Source organism: Narcine bancroftii, chromosome 14 (genome assembly GCF_036971445.1).
Source record: "Narcine bancroftii isolate sNarBan1 chromosome 14, sNarBan1.hap1, whole genome shotgun sequence".
Lineage (NCBI taxonomy): Eukaryota > Metazoa > Chordata > Chondrichthyes > Torpediniformes > Narcinidae > Narcine > Narcine bancroftii.
The window spans coordinates 42,285,607-42,310,335 of NC_091482.1; the positions used below are offsets into that span (position 1 = coordinate 42,285,607).

Consider the following 24,729-nt stretch of genomic DNA (forward strand, 5'->3'; position numbering starts at 1 on the left):
GATAGAATTCTGACCAAATTTTCAGGTGATACAAAAGCCCTTTTTCCACTGGCATCCTAGTTAATTAGGCGTGCAGTGTCCCAGGATAGGAAGCTGTTTATGCTGTTTCCACTGGGCCAACTTTAACCGGGACACTGACTGCTTTTCCAGGGATAGGAGAGGATAGATGGATCAGTCGGTATATGGTATACAATTTCTAATAGCTAGCGATCACTTTTTTTTTAAATTGTGTGGATTTGTTCATGGTAACAATAATTATGGGACCACGGATGAACTGAAAATGCAGTCGGACGTTGCCCGAATGGAAGTGGCAGATCGAAACATAGAAAATAGGTGCAGGAGTATGCCATTTGGCCCTTCAAGCCTACACCACCATTCATAATGATCATGGCTGATCATCTACTCAGTACCTGCCTTCTCCCCATACCCCTGATCCCCTTAGCCACAAGGGCCAATCCAACTTACTCTTAAATATGGATAAGGAACTGGCTTCAACTACTTCCTGTAGCAAAGAATTCCACAGAATCACCATGCAGAGAAAAAAAAATTCTAATTTCAGTCCTAAAATACATCCCCCCTCATCCTTAAACGGTGTCCCCTAGTTCTGGTTTGTCCCAACATTGGGGCAACCTTCCTGAATCGACCCTGTCCAATCCTTAAGAATTTTATACGTTTCTATAAGATCCCCCTCAATCTTCTAAATTCCCTTGAGCATAAGCCTAGTCAATCCAGCCTTTCTCCATATGCAAGTTCTGCCATCCCTGGTATCAATCTAATGAACCTTCTCTGCATTCCTTCCATGGCAACGATGTCTTTCCTCAGATAAGGAGATCAAAACTGCATACAATACTCCAAGTGTGGTCTCACCAAGGCCCCGTACAGCTGCAGTAGAACCTCTCTACTCCTCTACTCGAATCCTTTTGCTACGAATCCCAACATACCATTCACTTTCCTCACTGACTGCTGTATCTGCATGCCCCCTTTCAATGACTGATGCACAGCGACACCCAAGTCTCGTTGCTTTTCTCCTTTTCCTAAACAGTAATAATCTCTCCTGTTCTTGCCTCCAAAGTGGATAACCTCACACTTATCCACATTATACTGCATCTGCTATGCCTTGGCCCACTCACCTCACTTATTCAAATCACCCTGCATCCTCTACACAGCTAACCATCTTTGTGTTGTCTGCAAATTTGGAGATGCTGCTTTCTATTCCCACATCTAAGTCATTGATATATATTGTAAATAACTATGGTCCCAGCACTGAGCCCACTAGTCACTGCCTGCCATTCTGAAAAGAGCCTGTTTATTCCTAAACTTTGCTTCCTGTCTGTCAACCAATTCTCTATCACCTCAGTACCATACATCCTGTACTGCGTGCTTTAAGTTTATACACTAATCTACTGTGCGGGACCTTATCAAATGCCTTCTGAAAGTCCAGATATACCACATTCACTGGTTCTCCTTTATCCATTCTACTAGTTACATCCTCAAAAAATTCTATAAGATTTGTCAGACATGATTTTCCCTTCATAAAACCATGCTGACTCTGTCCGATGATATCACAACTTTCCAAATGTGCTGCAATCACATCTTTAATAACTGACTAGAATTTTCCCCACTGCTGGTGTCAGGCTAACTGGTCTATAGTTTCTCTCTCCCTCCCTTCTTAAAAAGTGGGGTTACGTTTGCCACCCTCCAATCCTCAGAAACTAATCCAGAATCTAGAGTTTTGAAAAATTATCACTAATGCATCCACTATTTCTTGGGCTACTTCCTTAAGCACTCTTGGATGCAAACTATCAACCCTGGGGATTTATCTGCCTTTAATCCCTTCAATTTACCTAACACAACCTCTCAACTTAGTTATTTCCATAAGTCTTTCCCTCACATTAGATCTTCGGTCCCCGACTATTTCTTAAAGATGAGTTCACTTAAGAAAACATAACTAAAGTAATTATTCAATTGGTTTGCTATGTCCTTGTTCCCCATGATCAATTCACCCGTTTCTGTTTGTAATGGACCCACATTTGTCTTAACTAATTAATCTCTTTCTCTTTACATATCTATTAAAGCTTTTACAGTAATTTTTTACGTTCCCTGCCAGCTTTCTCTCATAATCCCTTTTACCTTTCTTACTTAATCCTTTTGTCCTCTGAACTCTGAATTTCTCCCAATCATCAGGAATACTGTTTGTTCTGGCTAATATATATGCTGCTGCTTTGGATTTGATCCTCTCCCTGATTTCCCTTGTTAGCCTTCCTTGATTTATTCTTTTTCCAAACTGGGATGTACAATTGTTGTATTTCATCTAAGATATCTTTAAACTATTGTCGTTGCATTTTCACCATTAGTCCTTTAAGTTTTATTTGCCAATCTATCTTAGCCAATTCATGTCTCATATGAAAGTTACCCTTCTTTAAGTTCAGAACCTTTGTATTTGAATCACCTCTGTCACTCTCAATCTTAATGAAGAATTCCACCATATTGTGGTCACTCTTGCCCAAAGGACATCTCACAAGATTGCTAATTAACCCCTCCCCATTACTTAATACCCAATCTAGAATGGCCGGTTCCCTCATTGGTTCCTCGACATGCTAATTTAGAAAACAATCCTGCATACATAGAATTTTTTGAGGATGTAACTAATAGAATGGATAAAGGAGAACCAGTGAATGTGGTATATCTGGACTTTCAGAAGGCATTTGATAAGGTCCCACACAGTAGATTAGTGTATAAACTTAAAGCACGCAGTACAGGATGTATGGTACTGAGGTCATAAGAGAATTGGTTGACAGACAATTCAAATAAATCCTCTTCCTCATTACCCATACCAATTTGGTTCACCCAATCTACATGTAGATTAAAGTTGCCCATTATAAATGCTGAACGTTTGCTACATGCATTGCCAATTTCCTGTTTAATGCCATCCCTAACCTCACTGTTACTGTTAGGTGGCCTGTACACAACTCCCACTAGTGTCTTCTGCCCCTTAATGTTTCACAGCTCTACCCATATCGATTACATATCATCCAAGCTAATGTCCTTCCTTTCAATTGCATTCACCTCCTCTCTAACCAATGCTAGCCCACCTCCTTTCCTTTTCCATCTATCCCTCCTGAATATCAAATATCCCTGAATGTTGAGCTCCCAGTCACAATCCCCTTGAAGCCATGTCTCTGTGATCCTGACTACATCATAGTCTTTAATAGCTATCTCCACATTCAATTCATCCACCTTATTACTATTGCTCCTTGCATTGAGACACAAAGCCTGTATTTAAAGCTGAGGTTGATAGGTTCTTGATTAGTAAGGGTATCAAAGGGTGGAGTGAAAGCATGAGAATAGGATTAAGAGAAAAAAAAAAATCAGCCATGGCTCAATTCTCCTTCTATGTCTTATGGGAAAAGACAATTTGCAAATGAAGCTTGGTGAAGAGGGAGGGAAAAGTACCTTTGAAGATCCAATTTAAAACTGCACCGAATAATTTTGATTAAAAATAGATTTTACTTGTACATTTATAGAATAACATGACGTTAAATGTTAAAGGTTGACTCTATTTTATGATAGGTCATTCAGAAGGTTGAAAAAAATTCTGGAGGATTTTATAGCACCCATTTCATGTAAACTGGAACCATTGTACTGGAAGATTGTAAATACTGAAAGCATTAGCAGAAGGACAATGTACAAAAGAAAAAGGACAATGGGTGAAAGCAAGCCTGTTCTCCTTTATGCTTATTAATGACCATGTGAAAGAAAGGCATGCTTGTGCCACAGTGAAATGATTACTGTAGTACCAATGGGAATGGAAGGATAAATCAGATGTATGGACTCCTGAGTGCAAACGATGGTCCTTGTATCACCAAGAAACAATACTGCACTTAGTTCTCAGTGCCTTCAAGATTTTAAAAGAGCTGGAAAAGAAATGCACTAGAAATGTGAGGGCAAGTCAGCAGTGAGCCTTACTCAACATAAAATACAGGCAAGAAAATCTGCAGACCTGGGATTTGGTGCAGTTCACAAAAGTGCTGCAATAACTGAACAAGACACACTTCATCCATAAGAAGTAATGTTTTTGCCCTGAGCCCTTCGTCAAGAATGTTGAAAACCCTCAGACATCTGAATAAAAATGTGTGGAATGTGGGTCAAAGTGGTTGGAGCACAGATTGACCAGTAAGAGTAATAAAGAGGTAGATGCAGATGAGAAGGTTGAAGAGAAAGAGGCTGAGAAGTGTGAGGGGAAAGAGGGCAGAGGTCACTCTGATAGAAGGGAATGAGGCAAGGAGCTGGAGGAAGTGAGACAAAGAAAAAGAGATCGGGGTGGGGGGTTAATGCAAATCGCAGAAGTCACTGAAGCCTTCTGGTTGGAGACTGCCAAGACACAACAAGGATTTGTTTTTCCAATTTGCAAGTGGCCTCAATTTGGCAGAACATGAGCCCATGGACATGCACGACAGTGCTGCAGTGGTGTGTGGAATTGAAGTGTTTGGCCAGTGAGAGGTCCTTACTATTGCTGTGGAACACACATGTCAAACTCTGGCCCATTTATATTTGGCCCGCAAGATCATATTAAATATATATTAGAGTTGGCCCGCTGGCCGCCGCGCCAGTATAGCGCATGCACACTGAAGGTGAAAATGAAGACGCTGGAGGCGTGGAGGGATCTCAGAGTCCCGAATCCCGGGGATCGGAGCGCCACACTCAGCCCGCCCGGCTCCCGGACACACAGACGCGGCTGGAGTTGGGGACCATCCTCGCTGGGTCTGCACTTCAGCGGCGACGCCGGACCGAACGTCTCGTTGGCGATGCCTTCCCCCTCGCTCCGTGCGTGGCGGACCCTGCCTCCCGCTCCTTTTGTTGGAGATGAGCCTGGCGCCGTGAGATCGCAGTTTAATCCCTCTCCGACCATGGGAGGGGGGTGGGAGCAACGCGCTCTTCTCAGCCAATTCCTCCACCGCCCCGGACGCCAGCGTTTCAACGGGGGGTGCAGATGCCTTCGTCAGGCAACCGACCTGTTGGTCCAAGACACGGGGAGAGCGTACAAACTCCACACAGACAGCACCTGAACTCGGGTGAACGTGGAGCTGCGACCCCACATTCCACATCAGGACTGTGTGTAAGATTGGGAGCAGTGAGACGGAAGCTTATTTTGTTCCTGTGATTTAAGCCTTTCTTTGGGTGGGGGATCCTTCTCTGACCACTTGCCTAACAATTAACCTAATCAGATGTGGAGTTACCTCAATACAACAGTTCTCAACCTTTTTCTTTCCACTCGCGTCCCTGTGCCATTGGTGCTCTGTGATTAGTAAGGGATTGCTTAAGGTGGTCTGTGGGTGGAAAGAAAAAGTTTGAAGACCACTGCTTTAATCATCCCTCATTGACTCGTCATGTGCACGGTTTCAGACGCTAAAGGAAATGGGCCAAAGACAATGACAATGAAAGAGTTTATCCAAAACTATTATTAAACATTTATTTTAATAAGAAAAAGTTTAACATTACATATGTTGAAAGAAGAGAAAACATGCAGATGTTGTTGAAAATTTTCAATAAATATTTAGTTCGGCCCTCGACTTAGTCCAAGTTTTTAATTTTGGCCTTCCGTGAATTTGAATTTGACACCCCTGCTGTGGAGAGAGGGAAGGCACTCATGAAGTCTCTGGATCCAACACATTATTCTCCACAATGTCTGCCACCTTCAAAGGGATCCTACACATCTTCCTCTTTACTTCCTTTAGTGATCACTCCTCCTGTAACCCCCTCATCTACTCATCCCTTCCTGCCAATCGCACCCCTTGTTACCAACATGCGCAACTGTAAAAAGAGCAACACTTGCCCTTACACTTCCTCCCTCACCACAACACAGGGCCCCAAATAGTCCTCACAAGAGAAGCCACACTTCATTTGTGAATCTGCAAGGATCGTTTACGGTATCTGGTGCGCTCTCCTCTCCATTGGGGAGACATTAAAGTCACCTTTCCGTCATTTTAAATTAGCACTGATCATTGGAATTATTTCAAGTATTTATCACTCCATATCTGAAGGTTGTATTGACCTCAACTTGGCAAGGAAACAGCTATTTCAAACACTTACACATTGAGACACCGTCAGAGTCATCATTAGTACAGGTTTGGAAAAAATAATGTGCAGTATTTGCATTAGAAAGGCTTGTGTTACAATCTTAATATTTCAACTTTAATCTTCAAGTTCATCTGATACCTTCAAATCAATTCACACTGAAGATGCAATTTTTCCAATAAACAAAATAACCTGCAATTTTCACTGAAATTAATCTTACCAATAGGTGCTGTAGCATAAATACCAAAAAGCTATCCAATTAACAATAAAAAATTACAAATAAAAAGTGTTATGATGAGATTATGCAGAACTGCTCACATCAAATATTAAGACTGATTATTGTTATAAAGTAGAAAAAGACAACAGTCTGTCATAGATCAAAAAACTACAGTATTATATAAAAGTCCCAAATGAAAATGGTGGAAATATTTAACGTCAGGCAGCATCTGTTGGGGAGAGAGAAACAGTGAATATTTCAAGGCAAAAACTTATCAGAAATTGAATTTTAAATTGCAGTGAAGGGGAAAGTAGAGAGAATAAAAAGTAAAAGAAGGGGCCCAAGAAAATTCAGATCACTCAGATATTGTTGGTGCCCCTCTCAAAACTTCATTCACCAGAGCTGATCCTTCTGGACAAGGTATGGATTGAATGGAAATATAAAGAACAAAGGAAGATAAGGAAAACCTGGAGTTATGGTACACAGAACACACAAGTTGCTGGAAATCTGAAATGAAAGGAAATATTGAAAATATTTAGGGAGCAGGATATGGAGAAGGAGCGAACAGAGTTTCCATAAGTCAATGACCCTAATCAGAACTAGAAGGGCAAGTTATTTACAATCATCATTCAATTCTCGGGTTGAGCTCTCAATCTCCCAACTTCGATGCTATGGGAAATTTATAACTAACGTGCCAATCAACTTATCTTTGGACGTCCGTAGAAGGTGGACATCCAGAGAAACCCACACACACATAGTGCAGGCCAATGCTGGAGCTGTGGCTCACAGTTCTACTTGACGGCCATACCAAGATAGAAGATGAGCTGTTGTTCCTCAAGCAGTTATCTGAAATTCCAATAATCATATACAGTGTATCACAGAAATAGACCCTTTGCCCACCATGTCACAGACAACCATCTAGTACACATTTGCAGTAATCCTATTTAGTCGTACTAGGTCTGTAGCCTGCCATGTTTTGGTAATTTGAGTGCTTAACCAGCTGGTTCTTAAATGTTGAGAACATTTGTTTTCAACATCCTATCAGATAGTGCAATTCAGAATGCAACCACCCTCTGGTTGAAAAAAATCTTCCTCATATCCCCTATGACCATTACTTTTTACCCTGAACTTTTTGACACTACTTCCATGAGGAATACTCTCTATGTAATCATCTATCCAAGGGCAGCACAGTTGGCGTAGCAGTTAGCACAACGGCAGCAATCGGGACCAGACCACGGTTTAAATCCCACGCTGTAAAAAGTTTGTACATTCTCCCCGTGTCTGAGTGGGCTTTCTCAAGGGGCTCCAGTTTCCTTCCACCACTCAAAACATAAACGGGGGGGCGGGCTAACGGGGGGGGCGGGCTAACGGGGGGGCGGGCTAACGGGGGGGCGGGCTAACGGGGGGGCGGGCTAACGGGGGGGCGGGCTAACGGGGGGGCGGGCTAACGGGGGGGCGGGCTAACGGGGGGCGGGCTAACGGGGGGCGGGCTAACGGGGGGCGGGCTAACGGGGGGCGGGCTAACGGGGGGCGGGCTAACGGGGGGCGGGCTAACGGGGGGCGGGCTAACGGGGGGCGGGCTAACGGGGGGCGGGCTAACGGGGGGCGGGCTAACGGGGGGCGGGCTAACGGGGGGCGGGCTAACGGGGGGCGGGCTAACGGGGGGCGGGCTAACGGGGGGCGGGCTAACGGGGGGCGGGCTAACGGGGGGCGGGCTAACGGGGGGCGGGCTAACGGGGGGCGGGCTAACGGGGGGCGGGCTAACGGGGGGCGGGCTAACGGGGGGCGGGCTAACGGGGGGCGGGCTAACGGGGGGCGGGCTAACGGGGGGCGGGCTAACGGGGGGCGGGCTAACGGGGGGCGGGCTAACGGAGGGCGGGCTAACGGGGGGCGGGCTAACGGGGGGCGGGCTTAACGGGGTGCGGGCTAATGGAGTGCGGGCTAATGGAGTGTAGGCTGTTATCATGCTGAATGTATGTCTAAAATGATCTATCTCTACGCCTATTATAATCAAATGTCCTTTAAATATTGTAATTATACTTGTTTGTTCAACCTCCTCTGACAGCTCATTCCCGATGTGAAAAGATTTGCCTCGCAGATCCCTTGAAATCTTTTTCCCTCATCTTTCTTTAACCGGTGTCCTTTAGTTTTAGACTCCCCTACCCTGGGAGAAAGACCGCCCATTCTCTGTATCTATGCCCCTCCTAATTTTGCCTACCTCTGTAAAGGTTTCCTCACAGCCTCCTGCATTCCATGGAAAAGGTTTGAGCCTTTCCACCCCTTCCCTAAACTCTGATCCTCTAGTCCCAGTAAACATACATGCAAATCTTTCGCACACCCTTTCCTGTTTAATTACGTCCAATAATTTTGTAAATCTTCATCAGTTCCCCCTCAGTCTTCCCCACTCAGAGGAAACAACCCCGAAAGTCACAGGACTGGTCCATGCAGACAGTATACATGCGTGGGGAAGGGAAAAAATGATGATTGATGGAATCTTGATGGAGATGGTGAAAATGATGAATGATGATGTGTTGGATGCAGAGGCTTGCGGAGTGAAAGGCGAGGATTAGGAGAGCTCTCTCTATACTCGATGGTCAGTGGATTTAAGAGTAGAGGTTCGTGAGGAAACTCAAGAGGGCTCCATCATCATGGTGGGGGGGGGGAAAAAACTCATTTTCTTAAAAAAGGACATTCAAAATTTTCTGTAATGGAATGTTTCATTTTAAGAACAGATGCAGTGGATGGTATCCTTATAAAAGACAGGCTGGGAAGAAGAGATGATGTAGCTGCAGTCGTCACTGGGTTTAGTAAAAGTAATTGGACAGCTTGTTGCCTGTAATGGAAACAAAATCTAGATAACCATAACCATATAACTAGATAAAGGAGAGAAATATCAGACATGGTCCAAGTGAATACGAGAACAGGGTTGAAGCTAGCGGTAAAGATAATAAAATTGATGAGTTTCGTACAGGCGCGTGAATCAGCACCAATGCAGTCATCAATATAACAAAGAAAGAGCTGGCCAGCAAAACCAGACAAGGTTTGGAACATGCATTGTTCCACATAGTCCAAGGCATATCTAGGTGGGATTCACACAGAGGCCTATGGCTACCACTTTGATTTGGCAGAAGAGGAGTCAAAAGAGAAGTTGTTCAAGTTTTGTCAGGAAAGTAGTTCTGTTTGTCAGCTTGTTGGAATGAAGTTAAGGGATCCACTGATGGACCACATTCAGCTGCCTGACTTATGATAGACAAAAGTTAAAGAATTTCAAGTATGTAACATTTCAAATGTAATATTACATGACAATAATGAAACCTTTATCTCAACTCAGGCATTAGCGTATGGATCCCAATATATTTTTTAAATTATACACGTTTCTTTCTTTGGTTTGCAAACTTCTAGCCAAAACTTAATTCTATACTGATTTCATCCAAATAAAATTAAAAGTTAGTACCAAGTCTCATGCCATTCAGAAACAAGCTTAAATGTCTCTGCAAGATGTCATCTTTAGGGCCCTTTTGGCACATTAAGATGAAATACAATCATTTGTTTTTTTCCCCCTGGGTTTAGTTAAGGTTAGTATTTACAGAAATATTTTCCCAAAAATACCCCTGGAAAGAGGAAGCTTTCATGCAGCACTTATACAAGAAATCATTAATCAATTACTGTTATTTAATAATCCCTCAGTCATAGCAGCAACGACACAAACCAGAAGAAAGATCTGCTGAATGGTCTCTCTCAGTAGTTTGTGGAGGTTTAGAATGACATCAAAAATCTTGGGAAACTTCTACAGATGTGTAGTGGTAAGTGTCCTGACTGGATGCATTGCTGCCTGGTGTGGGAAGGCACCAATACCTCTCAACAGAAAGTCCTGCGAAATGTTGTGGACACAGCCCAGTACATTACAGGCAAAACTCTCCACAGCATCAAGAAAATCTACATGGAACATTGCCATGGGAGAGCAGCAGCAATCATCAAGGATCCACATCACTCAGCACATGCTCTGTTCTCGCTGCTGCCATCAGGAAAGAGGTATTGGTGATACAAGACTCGCACCACCAGGTTCAGGAACAGTTGCTATCCCTCCACCATCAAACTCCTGAACAACAAACAGTCAGACTCATTTAAGGACTCTTACTTTCAACAGTTTTTGCAGGGTTGTATGTTTAAAAAAAATGAAATCTGAACTTTGATTTTTGAGAACAACAACAAAAAAATCCGAAAAGTGCAAATATTACAACCCAGGATACAGCTGGAAAAATGATGCCATGACATGGCTTCAATAACTATTCCAGATTGAGGGGACAATGAGAAAATTTCAATTAAGTATTGAACACAAACGATAATCCGAATCTTATTTCTCCATTCCAAACAAAAATATATCAGGAGGTTTGTGTGTCAATGAATTCACCCTTTGTTCAAAGGGCATTGTTACTTTGCAAAGTATTCTGGTTTTTCTGTCGCACAACCTCAAAATGCGCTGCCGTGACCTATTGACCTTTCTGCCCTATCTACACGCCTGAATGCAAGTCTTGAACATCACCTCCAAAACATTCGTTTATCATCTAACTGTACACAAACAGATGAAACTGCATTTCTCCTGATCATGGTGCAGACACAATACTCAGCTTATAATAATAATCACATTTATAACAGACCCAAGGATACAGGATACTGTTCCTCAATCTCACAGCCTGCAGCAAAGAGCTATTTTCCAGCCTGGCAGTCCTGATTTTGATGCTCCTATACCTCCTTCCTGATATTGTGGTAGGGGTCCTCAATAATTTTGAGTCCTATTTATGCAATGCTATCAGTGAATGTTGTCAATAGAGGAAAGGGTGACCTCATTGATTTTCTTGGTTGCTTTGATGATACTCGGCATTGAGTTCTGGTCCAATGCTTTGCAGCTCCATGGCAGAATTATGTAGCCAGACAGGACACTTGCAATTGCGCTCTGTAAAATGTTGTCAAGGAGGAAAAATCAGAAGACTTGCACTCTTCAATCACCAAATGAAATGTAGATGGTGTTTTGTGTCCAGGATAGATTGTTCATTACAACTCTAATCGTTCAAAGCAAATAAACACAGCAAGAGTTTCAGAGAAAAGTCACATACTGGATCACCAATTATAAAATTCCCTTACACTATAACCAAACCAGAACAATTACTTCCAATCTGTGAGATCTGTTTTTCCAATTTCTGATCCAAAGCCCCATCAAATCCCTTTTTGCAGACAATTTTTATTCTGCTAACCAGACATTTAAAAAAAAAGTCAGGGGGACATCAACTCTCCTTAATCAGTTGTGTTTCAGCTCGCTCTGCCGAACAACAGATTCCAGATTAACTTAAACTATCAGTCTCAAAATTCATCCTTGTTTCATTCATTGAGAGCTGCACAGAACAGAGACATGGATCATGGTGCTCCTCCCATCCGCCGACCTCCCATCCGCCGACCTCCCCTCCGCCGACCTCCCCTCCGCCGACCTCCCCTCCGCCGACCTCCCCTCCGCCGACCTCCCCTCCGCCGACCTCCCCTCCGCCGACCTCCCCTCCGCCGACCTCCCCTCCGCCGACCTCCCCTCCGCCGACCTCCCCTCCGCCGACCTCCCCTCCGCCGACCTCCCCTCCGCCGACCTCCCCTCCGCCGACCTCCCCTCCGCCGACCTCCCCTCCGCCGACCTCCCCTCCGCCGACCTCCCCTCCGCCGACCTCCCCTCCGCCGACCTCCCCTCCGCCGACCTCCCCTCCGCCGACCTCCCCTCCGCCGACCTCCCCTCCGCCGACCTCCCCTCCGCCGACCTCCCCTCCGCCGACCTCCCCTCCGCCGACCTCCCCTCCGCCGACCTCCCCTCCGCCGACCTCCCCTCCGCCGACCTCCCCTCCGCCGACCTCCCCTCCGCCGACCTCCCCTCCGCCGACCTCCCCTCCGCCGACCTCCCCTCCGCCGACCTCCCCTCCGCCGACCTCCCCTCCGCCGACCTCCCCTCCGCCGACCTCCCCTCCGCCGACCTCCCCTCCGCCGACCTCCCCTCCGCCGACCTCCCCTCCGCCGACCTCCCCTCCGCCGACCTCCCCTCCGCCGACCTCCCCTCCGCCGACCTCCCCTCCGCCGACCTCCCCTCCGCCGACCTCCCCTCCGCCGACCTCCCCTCCGCCGACCTCCCCTCCGCCGACCTCCCCTCCGCCGACCTCCCCTCCGCCGACCTCCCCTCCGCCGACCTCCCCTCCGCCGACCTCCCCTCCGCCGACCTCCCCTCCGCCGACCTCCCCTCCGCCGACCTCCCCTCCGCCGACCTCCCCTCCGCCGACCTCCCCTCCGCCGACCTCCCCTCCGCCGACCTCCCCTCCGCCGACCTCCCCTCCGCCGACCTCCCCTCCGCCGACCTCCCCTCCGCCGACCTCCCCTCCGCCGACCTCCCCTCCGCCGACCTCCCCTCCGCCGACCTCCCCTCCGCCGACCTCCCCTCCGCCGACCTCCCCTCCGCCGACCTCCCCTCCGCCGACCTCCCCTCCGCCGACCTCCCCTCCGCCGACCTCCCCTCCGCCGACCTCCCCTCCGCCGACCTCCCCTCCGCCGACCTCCCCTCCGCCGACCTCCCCTCCGCCGACCTCCCCTCCGCCGACCTCCCCTCCGCCGACCTCCCCTCCGCCGACCTCCCCTCCGCCGACCTCCCCTCCGCCGACCTCCCCTCCGCCGACCTCCCATCCGCCGACCTCCCATCCGCCGACCTCCCATCCGCCGACCTCCCATCCGCCGACCTCCCATCCGCCGACCTCCCATCCGCCGACCTCCCATCCGCCGACCTCCCATCCGCCGACCTCCCATCCGCCGACCTCCCATCCGCCGACCTCCCATCCGCCGACCTCCCATCCGCCGACCTCCCATCCGCCGACCTCCCATCCGCCGACCTCCCATCCGCCGACCTCCCATCCGCCGACCTCCCATCCGCCGACCTCCCATCCGCCGACCTCCCATCCGCCGACCTCCCATCCGCCGACCTCCCATCCGCCGACCTCCCATCCGCCGACCTCCCATCCGCCGACCTCCCATCCGCCGACCTCCCATCCGCCGACCTCCCATCCGCCGACCTCCCATCCGCCGACCTCCCATCCGCCGACCTCCCATCCGCCGACCTCCCATCCGCCGACCTCCCATCCGCCGACCTCCCATCCGCCGACCTCCCATCCGCCGACCTCCCATCCGCCGACCTCCCATCCGCCGACCTCCCATCCGCCGACCTCCCATCCGCCGACCTCCCATCCGCCGACCTCCCATCCGCCGACCTCCCATCCGCCGACCTCCCATTCGCCTACATTAGCGTTAGGAAATTCTGTTTTTCATATTCAAGGCAGTGTCCAAGAGTACTTTAAATACTCTCAATTTTCAGGCAATAAATTGTGCACCCCCAGACTGTTGTCCATGGGGGAGAAAACTGGAAACATAGGAGCAAAGTTACGTGAAAGTGGAGACTCAGGAGGACAAAGTGCTGAAGGCAGATTTTGGCATACTTGCATTCATGGGTGGGGTATCAAGAACAAAAATTTGGACATTGTGATATACCTGCACAAGGCACTGGAAAGACCACGCTTCATGTACTGTGGTATGGCCAGGTCACCCACCTATGGAAAGATATCCAAAAGTTGGAAAAGGTGCAAAAGAAATTCAGCAGAATTTTGCTGGGATTCTAGGATTGGGGAAAGGCTGTCTTCATTCCCTGGAGCAGAGGAGACCAAGAGTAGCATTAGAGAAGTTTGTCAACAAGGGGCATAGATAAAGTGAACAGTTGCAGTCATTTTCCATGGGTAGAAAAATTTATAATTTAAGTGCATATGTTGAAGGTGAGAGAGGAGGGGTTGAAGAGGGATCTGAAGGCAACATCTTCATTTAGAGGGTGGTCCCTATCTGAAATTAATTGCCAAAGGAAAATCTAGAAATGAAGTTAGTAATGACGTTGCATATAGTTTAATGAATAGAAAGGGTTTGGATATCAACCACTTGCAGGCAAATGAAACTAGCCCAGAATGCCAACTTAGTCAACATTGGTGAGTTTGGAGACATAGCCTGTCCATGCTTTTATGATTCTATGACTGTCTGCCTGTATGACCACCAGGGCAGCTTGTTCCATACAACCTCAGATTTCCCATGTCTCTATTCTCACCTGAAACCTCTGCCCTCAAATTTGGACTCCCCTGCCCCCGGAAAAGACTGACCATCTATTTTGTCCAATGCACCTCAGTCTTAGAAACCTGTGAGCGAATCTTCCAATGAAAACAAAAAAAGCCGATATAATCTCTCTTCATAATTTTTATCATAATAGGTCCTTCTGGCCCACAAGTCCATGCTGCCCAATAACACTTTAGAATGTGGGAGGAAACTGGAGCACCCAGGGAAGAACCATGCAGACACAGGGAGAACATATAAACTCCTTACAAACAATGCTGGATTTGAGCCCGAGTTACTGCCTCTGTAATAGAGCTGTGCTAGCCAATACATCAACTGTGCTACCCCAAAGTAAAGAAAGCCCTTTATTCTGGCAACATCCTGATGACCCTCTTCTGCATTCTCTCTATTATAACCATTTCCTTTCTGTAAATTAGTGACCAAACTGTACACAATACTACAGGTATGGCTGAACCAAAATGTTTTGTACAGCTGCAATGTTCCAACTATTATACACAATGCCTGTCTGCAAAGGCAACCATTCTTCATAGCCCTATCCACCTGTGTCACCAACTTCATCCCAAGGTTCCCTGAACATCACTCTCAAGGCCACTGACTGGTGACATCCCAAAATATATAACACTTGATGATTGGGGATACTTAGTTCCAATCTTTAAGAATACACTCCAACAAATATCCACCACTGATGGTCCAGAGTCTATTTCTTTGAAGTAGACTGAAAGCATCTGGATCTTTCATCCCCAATGCAGAAATCATATCTATCATTAATTCTATTATGTCTATTTTTCCTTCGTTTTTAATCCACTGCCCGTTCCCTTTTCAACTCAGAAGGATTTTCTTCTTGAAATGCAGCAAACACAACGATCTACTATTTACTGATTTTCATATGAGAAGCTATTTTTTAATAATCCACATTATCTTTGATCACAATTTTTTTTTAAGACATACAGAACGGTAACAGGTCATTTCAGCCCACAAGTCCATATTGCCTAATTTATACCCAATTAACCTACACCCCCAGTACATTTCGAATGGTGGGAGGAAACAAACCCCCCAGGGGAAAACCATGCAGACATACAAACTCCTTACAGACAGAGGGGGATTTGAACCCCAGTCCTGATCTCTGGTGCAGTAAAAGTGTTGCACTAACTGCTACGCCAACCATGCCATCCCTTTAACTATAACAATTCTTCTAATCTTGAGAGTCTTTTAAGATGTTATATTCCTTTGTTCTATTCAAATTACTTTCCATTACTTTTCTCATCTTATGCAACACAAAGCTAACTTACTTGATTGGCAGAATTCTTGCCCCTGATGAGTACACACCAATGGTATATTAAGCTCAATTCCACTTGAACATTCCACCTTCCATTAGTATTAACCAGTTTGCTGTCATCAGTTTCTTCCAATGAGCTTGATCACTATTTAGAATCTGTCATTGTACTTCTTTACAAACATCAAATTTCATGGGAATAGTTGAATCCAGGGGCTCCTGTTTCCTCCCACCGTTCAAAACATACTGGACGTGTAGGTTAATTGGGTATAAATTGGGCAACACAGACCCGAGGGTCCAAATACCATGCTATACGTCAAAATTTAATTTTTTTTTTAAATTAGGTTTGTTAAATATGCATTTCCTTAATTGCTTATGAACAAGGTAGATCCATTACCATTACCGTTCTTAATATAGCATGGGCTATTCTCCTGTTGGTCCCAGAATATGTTGCTCCAGGATCTGATCTTAAATGCATTCATGGAATTCTAAAGCTTTCTGACAAGCTTCTCTGCACATCCCAATCTACATTAAAAACTTTGCATTTACTAGAAACATAACTAATCTTTCATCTGGTATTTTTCCTTCTATGGAAATTAAGAGTGCATGAGTTTTAATGATCATAAGAAAATAGAGGACAGGCGTAGGCCATTTGGCCCATCAAGTCTGCTCCCTCATTCCATCATGAGCTGGTCCATTCTCCCATTCAGCCCCACCCCCCTTCCTTCTCCCCTTGACTTTTGAAACCCTGACTACTCAGAGAACTATTAATCTCTGCCTTAAATCCACCCAACAACCTGGCATCCATAGCCACCTGTGGTACCAAATTCCAGAGGTTCGCCACATTCTAGCGAAAGAAATTCCTCCATAACTGTTTTAAGTGTGGACCCTTCATTCCTGAAGTTGTGCCCTCTTGTCCTAGACTCCCCTACCATGGGAATCAACTTTGTCACATCTATTCTGTTGAATTTTAAAAACTTCTATGAGGTCACATCTCATTCTTCTGAAATCCAAGGACTACAGTCCAAAACCCATCAAACACTGCTCATACACTAATCCCTTCATTCCAGAAATCATTCTTGTGAATCTTCTCTGAACACTCCAATTCTTCAATAAGGAATCCAAAACTGGACCTTGCACTCCGTGAGGCTTTACCAGTACCTTTTAAAGCTATAAACATTATATCCCTGCTCTTGTATCCATTCCTCTCGATATGAATACCAACAATGCATTCACCTTCTTCACCACTAACTCAAGCGAGGTTAACCTTTTAGGTATCCTGCAATGACTCCCAAATCCCTTTGCACCTCCAAATTTTGAATGTTCTCCCCATCCAAATAATCATCTGCCCTTTTGCTCCTTTTCACAAAGAGCATGACAATAATACTTTCCAATATTGTATTCCATTGGCCACTTCTTTGACCATTCTCCTAACCCAGTCACTCTGCAACCTCTCTGTTTCTTCCTCACAATCTACCCCTCCATCCTTCTTTGTATCATTTGCAAACTTAGTCACAAAGCCATTTATTCCATAATCCAAATTATTAACGCCAAAAGAAATGGCTCCAACACCTGTGGAAAACCATTGGCAACCAGAATAGGATTCCTTTATTCCATTCTGTTTTCTGCTTGTTTAGCCAATGCTCCACCCATGCTGGTGCCTTTCCACGGGCTCACATCTTGTTCAGTAACCTCATCCATAGCATCTTGTCAAAGGCCTTTTGAAAATACAAATAACATCCACTACATCTCCTCTGTCTAATCTGCTTGTGGTTTCCTCAAAAGTATGCAGTAGGTTTGTGAGGCAAGATTTTCCTTTAAGGAAACCACGTTGGGACAAACTTGTGTGAGAAGCTGATTGTGCTCTTGAAGCTGAAAGAATTGTGAGAATACACTGCTCTGAACTAAACAGTCTGAGGCTTCAATACATCTCATTCCCATGCTACATTGTCTTTCCATGGCCTTGTGTACTGCTACATTGAGGCCACACAAATGGGAGGAATAACACCTTGTATTCTGCCTTCGTAGTCTTCAACTAGACAGCATCAATATCACCCCTCATTTCCAGTAGCCCCCTCCTCCCTGTCTGTTTTTTCTCTTCCTTCCTCATTTTCCATCATTTCTGGCCCTTCCTCCTATCACAGAGCAGCTTTCTTAGCCCTCTGCATCACCCTTTCCTTTCTTCCCCCTCCCATCTGTAAGCCTATGCTCTTCCCTCTTCTTATTCAGGTATTTGCCAGAAACTTGGCATTCCTGAAGAAGGCCTCAGGCCCAAAACGTTGAGTGCCTATTGCTTTCCATGAATGCTTAATGTCCTGTCAATTTCCTCCAGCATCTTTTTTTTCTTTATTATGGAGGTGTCATACTTTTTTTGGTTTATTATTATGGAGGTGTCATACTATCTTATTCAGATGACAGGATCCATGGCAAGAAAAATATGCAATTTTGGCTCGGTATCTCAAAAATGATCTTTGGAACTCGAGAGATATGACTGGATGGTGTTTACAGAACAATCAGAAGTTGATCACACACCTAAGAGAAATATTATCAAAACACCAGACCAATGAGCAAAACAAAGGAATGACTTTGAAACCTTACATACTCCACAAGGCAATTAAGGGAGCAGGAACAATTATGGAATTAGCAGGTGGAGAATAATACAAAATCAATCATAAAACATTGAACATTACAGCACAGTACAAGCCCTTGAGCTCTTGATGTTGGAGGTTTAAACTGGTTGGAGGAATAAAATACTACACCCTCCCTACCCCGTAACCCTCTATTTTACTTTCGTCCATGTGCCTGTCCAAGAGTCTTGTAAATATCCCTAATATTTCAGCTTCCACTCCCATCCCTGGCAAGGCATCACAGGCACCCACAACTCTGTAAAAAAAAAACTTCCCCCTGATATCTCCCCTAAACTTTTCTCCCTTCACTTTCCACAGATGTCCTCTGGTGTTTGTTAATCCTGCCCTGGGAAACAGGCACTGGCTGACAACCCTATCTATGTCTTTCAGATTCTTGTGGACCTCTATTAAGTCATCTCTCATCCTTCTTTGCTCCAAAGAGAAAAATCCCAGCTCTGCTAACCTTGCCTCATAAGATATTTTCCAATTCAGGCAATATTCTGGTAAATCTCCTCTGTATCTTCTCCATAGCTTCTACATCCTTCCTATAACAAGGTGACCAGAACTAAACACAATACATCTGATTTGTAGAGTTGCAACATGACCACTTGACTCTCAAACTCAATCTTCCTATTAATGAAGCTCAGAGTCCCATTGGCCTTATCAACCTGCGAAACTACCTTGAGAGATGTATGGATTTGAATCCCAAAGTCCATCTGTTCCTCCGCACTGTTTTAAGTATCTGATCGTTAACCCTGTACTCAGCCTTCTGGTTTGACCTTTCAAAATGCATCCCCTCACACTTATTTGGAGTGAACTCCATCTCCCACTTTTCTACCCAATTCTTCATCCTGTCTACATCCTTTTCTCTGGTGAATACTGAAGCAAAATATTCATTTAGAATCTCCCCAACCTCCTCCGCCTCCAGGTACATGGCCTCCTTTATCCTTAAGAGGCCTCATCTTCATTCTTGCCATCCTTTTGATCTTCACATATGCATAGAAAACCTTGGAGTTCACCTTAATCCTACATGCCAAGGCCTTCTCATGTCCCTTTCGAGCTCTCCCAAGAATTTATTTCCTGGCTACCATATACTTCTCATGACCCTTCCGGTTTCTTGCTTCCAAAACCTTATGCATGCTTCTTTCTTCTTAACTAACTGCCTCCAACTGTTTTGTCAACCACAGTTTCCTTTTCATTTAGTACCATGAAGTAATAAAATTATTTCAAATTCCAGACAAAGGGATAATACATACAATTAGCAAAGAAGGAAAAATTAGACCACGCCAGCATGGGATGTTGCAAAGCAGTCAGCCATTGGTCATTTCCAAGATGAATTTCACACTAAACCAGAAGCACCATCATCGTTACCTTGACTGTGGTGCCAAATATCCATTTATGTGCAGATAAAATTGCTTAAAGTTTAATTTCCAAAGCCTCCATTGCAACAGCAACATTCATAACTTAAAAATTATTCATAAAGTACAGGAAACATTCAGAATTACGCAAAAGATATTTAAACAGGCAAGGTTTATGAGGATATAGGTTGAGTGCAGGCACTACCAGTAGCTTTGGGAGATAACTTGGTTATATGGGCAAACTAGATTGAAGTGTTTCTGTGTTGTAAAACTCTTACAAAAGTTTTATCATGTTAATATATTCAATTACAATTTACCAAGTTACTTTGTGTAATAATATTTCATGCTCCAGTTTACTTTCCTTACCTTATTAAATATACTTAGAATTATGGACATTACAATTATGTTTCTAAAATGCTGCTGGTAAATACTACAACAATGGCCTCGTGATTTTCAAAAGATAGTTTTAAAATATATTAACTAGTCATTACATACAAGAATAGTTTGATCAAATATCTAAAAATGATAAAAATGAAAAGTAAGATTAATAAAATGTTAATATGTAGTGGAGAACGTGGCATTCAATTTTTAGATCAATATGCAACAGTATTGAATTTATAATAATTTGACTGATCAGAGCTTAAACTGAGAAGAATACATTCAGTCTTGAAGAACACTATTCAAAGTAGACTAACTTGACACAAAATGCAATTATTCACAAACAATATTAGAAATAAAAGACAAGAAAGTAAATATCACAAAACTGGGGCACAAAAAAAAAAAATCACACAAAGGTACTTGTGCCAAAAAAAGTTGATTAATACATAAAAATGACAGGGCATTAACCAGGATGACCAGGTTTTCCATTCAAGCGTATTTTAAAAATGCTGAGCCATGATCCACAAAATAAGAACATCTACAATCTTACGTTTTGTAATTAAATTTATTTTGTCATAAACTAGCTACATTACATGCAGAGGTTTGAATCCATTCCAAAGCATTGCATTGTTTTCATACTTTCATCAGTTTCCTTCACTCTTACTCCACAGGTTATGCCACATTCTATAAGAATATTACTGATAAAAGCAAACGCTAAAATTTAAGTTGTTGAAATTTATATGAACCTGTCATCTCAAACAAGTTTGAAGATAACACCAAAATTGTTGGTGCAATGGATGGTGAGAAAGGATATCCAAGTTTCTAACAGGATTTACATCAGTTGGGAAGGAGGGCCAGGCTGTGGCAAATGGGAATGAACTGGGAATTGTGAAGTCTTTCACCACACTCAAGAGTAGGAGTTGCACAGTTGGGCCCTGGGGGTTTTTACAGAATTGAGAGCCTGAGGTGCATTGTTCCCTGAAAATGGTAACTCTAGTGGACAGTGTAGTAAAGGTAGCATTTGTTATGCTGGCCTTCACTGGGCAAGGTATCGAGTACAAAACTTGGGGGATCATGATTCAGCTGTTCGAGGCACTGCTGAGACCACACCAGGCAGTTCTGAATACTCAGCCATAGGGAGCGCATAAATAGGAAGGGGTGCAAAAGAGATGTTCTCAGAACTAGTTAGAGGGTGAGCTTACTTCGACTCTGTTTTGTCCCACCTGGTCCAGTCCTCCCTATCTACATCCGGGACACTTCACACACCCTCCATCACTTCAACAATTTCCAGTTCCTTGAACTTGATCACTTCATGTTTACCAAGGACATCAAATTCCAATTCATCCCCCATACCGAAAACCTCAAAGCCATTTGTTTCTTTCTGGACAATAGACCCAACCAGTACCCCTCCACTACCACCATCCTCCAGCTGGCAGAACTTGTCCTCACCCTCAATAATTTTTCCTTTGATTCATCCCATTTTCTCCAGGTCAAAGGAGTAGCCATGGGTATACATATGGGCCCCAGCTATGCCTGCCTTTTTCTTGGCTACATGAAGCAATCCATGCTACAAGCCAACACAGGCTACGCCTCAACTCTTCCTCCACTACATTGATGACTACTTTGGTACTGTCACATGTACCCATGAGGAGATCATTGACTTCATCCACTTTGCTGCCAACTTCCACCCCAATCTCAAATTCACTTAGTCCATCTGTAGCAACACTCTCTCTTTCCTCAATCTCAGTCTGCATATGGGGAGACAAACACTCGACAGACATCTTCTACAACCCCACCATCTCCCCCAGCTACCTTGACTATACATCTTCACACCTTGTCCCATTCCATTCTCTAAATTCCTCCATCTCTGTTGCCAAGGACAAGAACTTCCATGCCAGGTCATCAGAGATGTCCTTTTTTTCCCCAAACAACATGGCCTTTTCCTTCTACCACAATCAACTCAGCCTTCACCTGCATATCCACCATTCGCTCCCCTGGTCCGCTCTGCTCCCATGCACAAGAACAGGATTCCTCTTGCCTTCACCGACCACCCCACCAGCCTCTGCATCCAACCCAGCCTCCTACACCATTTCCACCACATGATGCCAATACTCACCACTATTCTGGGCGCAAAAGCAGTCCTTCCAAGTGAAGCAATATTTCACTTGTGAATCTGCAGGGTTTATCTACTGCACCTGGTGCCCCCGCTGTGGTCTCCTCGACAATGGACACTGGACAGACTGGGAGATCGCTTTGTTGGGCATCTCAGCTCTGTCTGCCACAATAGCGTGGATCCCTCAGTGGCCACCCATTTCAATTCCCCATCCCATTCCCTTCCTAACATGTCTATCCATGGTCTCATGCACTAACAGACCACCCACAAGTTGGAGGAATACCACCTCATCTTCTAACTGGGTACCCTCAATGCCATCGAGTTAGAGGGTACCCAGTCAGATGATGAGGTGGTATTCCTCTCCGGCTTTCATTAAAAACCACCATGCCCCCTCACTTATTCCCCCAGCTATGTCTCACTCTCTCTCTTTTCCCTGTCTCTTTTTGCTCAGACATAATCAATCCAATTAACATCTTTTGTTGGTCTGGGCAGTTCTCCCCAGCCAGCAGTCTGCTTATTCTGTGAAGGGCTCAGGCCTGAAACGTCACCAATATATATTTTGTCTCCAACGGACATTGAAAGACAAGCTAAGTTCCTCGAGCATTTCAGTGTGTTATTACTACAATCACAGAGCCTGCAGATTTTCATGTTTCACATCGGGAGAGGTTAGTTTGATTGGGTCTTCATGCCCGAAAGCATAGGAGGCTGTGGAATGTGCTTATAGATGTTATTAAAATCATGAGGGTAATGGATAAGCTGAATGGCCGCTGTCTTTTTCTCGGGATAGTTGATCCCAGAACTAGACAGCATAGGTTGAAGAAAAAAGGGGAAAGAGATGGGAGTCTCAAGAGGGACCTGAAAGGTAGCTTTTTCACTTAGATGGCACTCCTGTCTGGAAAGAGCTGCCAGAGGAAACTGTAGGAGCAGGTCCAATTCTGACATTCAAAAGACATTTGGACAGATTTGTGGATAGTAAGGATTAGAAGAATAAAGACCAAATTCAGGCAAACAGTAGGAGCACAGACTGTCATGGTCAAAATGAGCCAACACTCCTATTCTGTTCTGCATGACATGAAAATGCCCTTTAAGAGATGATAGCTATAATAAAATTATGATTTCCCAAAGGAAACAAGAATGTTTTTTTCAAGGTAAGTAATAAAAGCGATAGAACAACAATCTGCGCAGTCGGGCAGGTGAGGCCAACTGCAACAGCACCTAACAAAGCAAGGGATGGCTTATTGTGGGAGAAATGTTCCAGGAGAGGGCTGAGGGCAACCCTCATCCCCCCCCCCCCCCCCACCCCCCAACACGGGCCACCTCTACCACCTCCCCCACCCCGACACCAGGGGCCGGGTCTCTACCGCCTCTCCCACCCCGACACCAGGGGCCGGGTCTCTACCGCCTCCCCCACCCCGACACCAGGGGCCGGGTCTCTACCGCCTCCCCCACCCCGACACCAGGGGCCGGGTCTCTACCGCCTCCCCCACCCCGACACCGGGGGCCGGGCCACATCTACCCTCACGCCCCCCCCCCCCCCGACACCGGGGCCTGGGCCTCCTCCCTCCCCGACACCGGGGCCTGGGCCTCCTTCCTCCCCGACACCAGGGCCTTGCCTTTCCTTTCGCCCCCTGACATAACTGGTGTTGATGGCATTACCTTGGCCGCCTCGCCCCTCTCCATGCCCACCGGCCGGCCGGCACCGTCAGACGGAGACGGTTCCCGTCTCCAGCTTCATGTTGTCACCCGGGGTTGGGCTCGAGCTTCGTTGCACAAACGCGTGCGCGCCCCGTCCCCCAGGTTGCGTGCGCGCCCCGACCCCAGGTTGCGTGCGCGCTCCGTCCCCCAGGTTGCGTGCGCGCCCCGTCCCCCAGGTTGCGTGCCCGCCCCGTCCCCCAGGTTGCGTGCGCGCTCCGTCCCCCAGGTTGCGTGCGCGCCCCGCCCCCCCGTTTGCCCTTGCGAGTGAAAATCCAACTTCAGCCTGGATTTAAAAGAGTTAAAGGAAGGGGCTGATTTGATGGAGGGAGGAACATTGTTCCCCAGTTTGGGGGCTGCATCAACAAAGGAGTGACCTCCCCTGAGTTTGCGATTTGAGTGAGGAAAAGCCCAGCACCATAAATTGGTCGATCTGATGGGTCTTGAAGTGGAGGAGGGAGATTGGTGATATATGAGGGGGATAGACCACGCTGCTGAAGATCCAGCTGCGCTGGGTGGGTCACGTCTCCAGAATGGAGGACCATCGCCTTCCCAAGATCGTGTTATATGGCGAGCTCTCCACTGGCCACCGTGACAGAGGTGCACCAAAGAAAAGGTACAAGGACTGCCTAAAGAAATCTCTTGGTGCCTGCCACATTGACCACCGCCAGTGGGCTGATATCGCCTCAAACCGTGCATCTTGGCGCCTCACGGTTTGGCGGGCAGCAACCTCCTTTGAAGAAGACCGCAGAGCCCACCTCACTGACAAAAGCAAAGGAGGAAAAACCCAACACCCAACCCCAACCCACCAATTT

At 45.9% G+C, this 24,729-nt stretch overlaps 1 protein-coding gene across 9 annotated transcripts in view; it reads right to left on the reverse strand.

The window, feature by feature from the left end:
- Nucleotides 1-24,032, reverse strand: part of secisbp2l (SECIS binding protein 2-like) — a 130,905-nt gene extending 106,873 nt beyond the window's left edge. For 5 of the 9 annotated variants that reach the window (XM_069911275.1, XM_069911279.1, XM_069911276.1 and 2 more), the window contains exon 1: nt 23,879-24,031. In XM_069911275.1, the coding sequence (XP_069767376.1) occupies nt 23,879-23,902 (24 nt within the window). In that variant the 5' untranslated portion in view covers nt 23,903-24,031. Of the gene's footprint in view, nt 1-23,878 lie in introns of all 9 variants that reach the window. The other 4 variants (XR_011348780.1, XM_069911273.1, XM_069911280.1 and 1 more) reach the window with 1 other exon arrangement.
- Between the last annotated feature and the right edge of the window lie 697 nt (nt 24,033-24,729).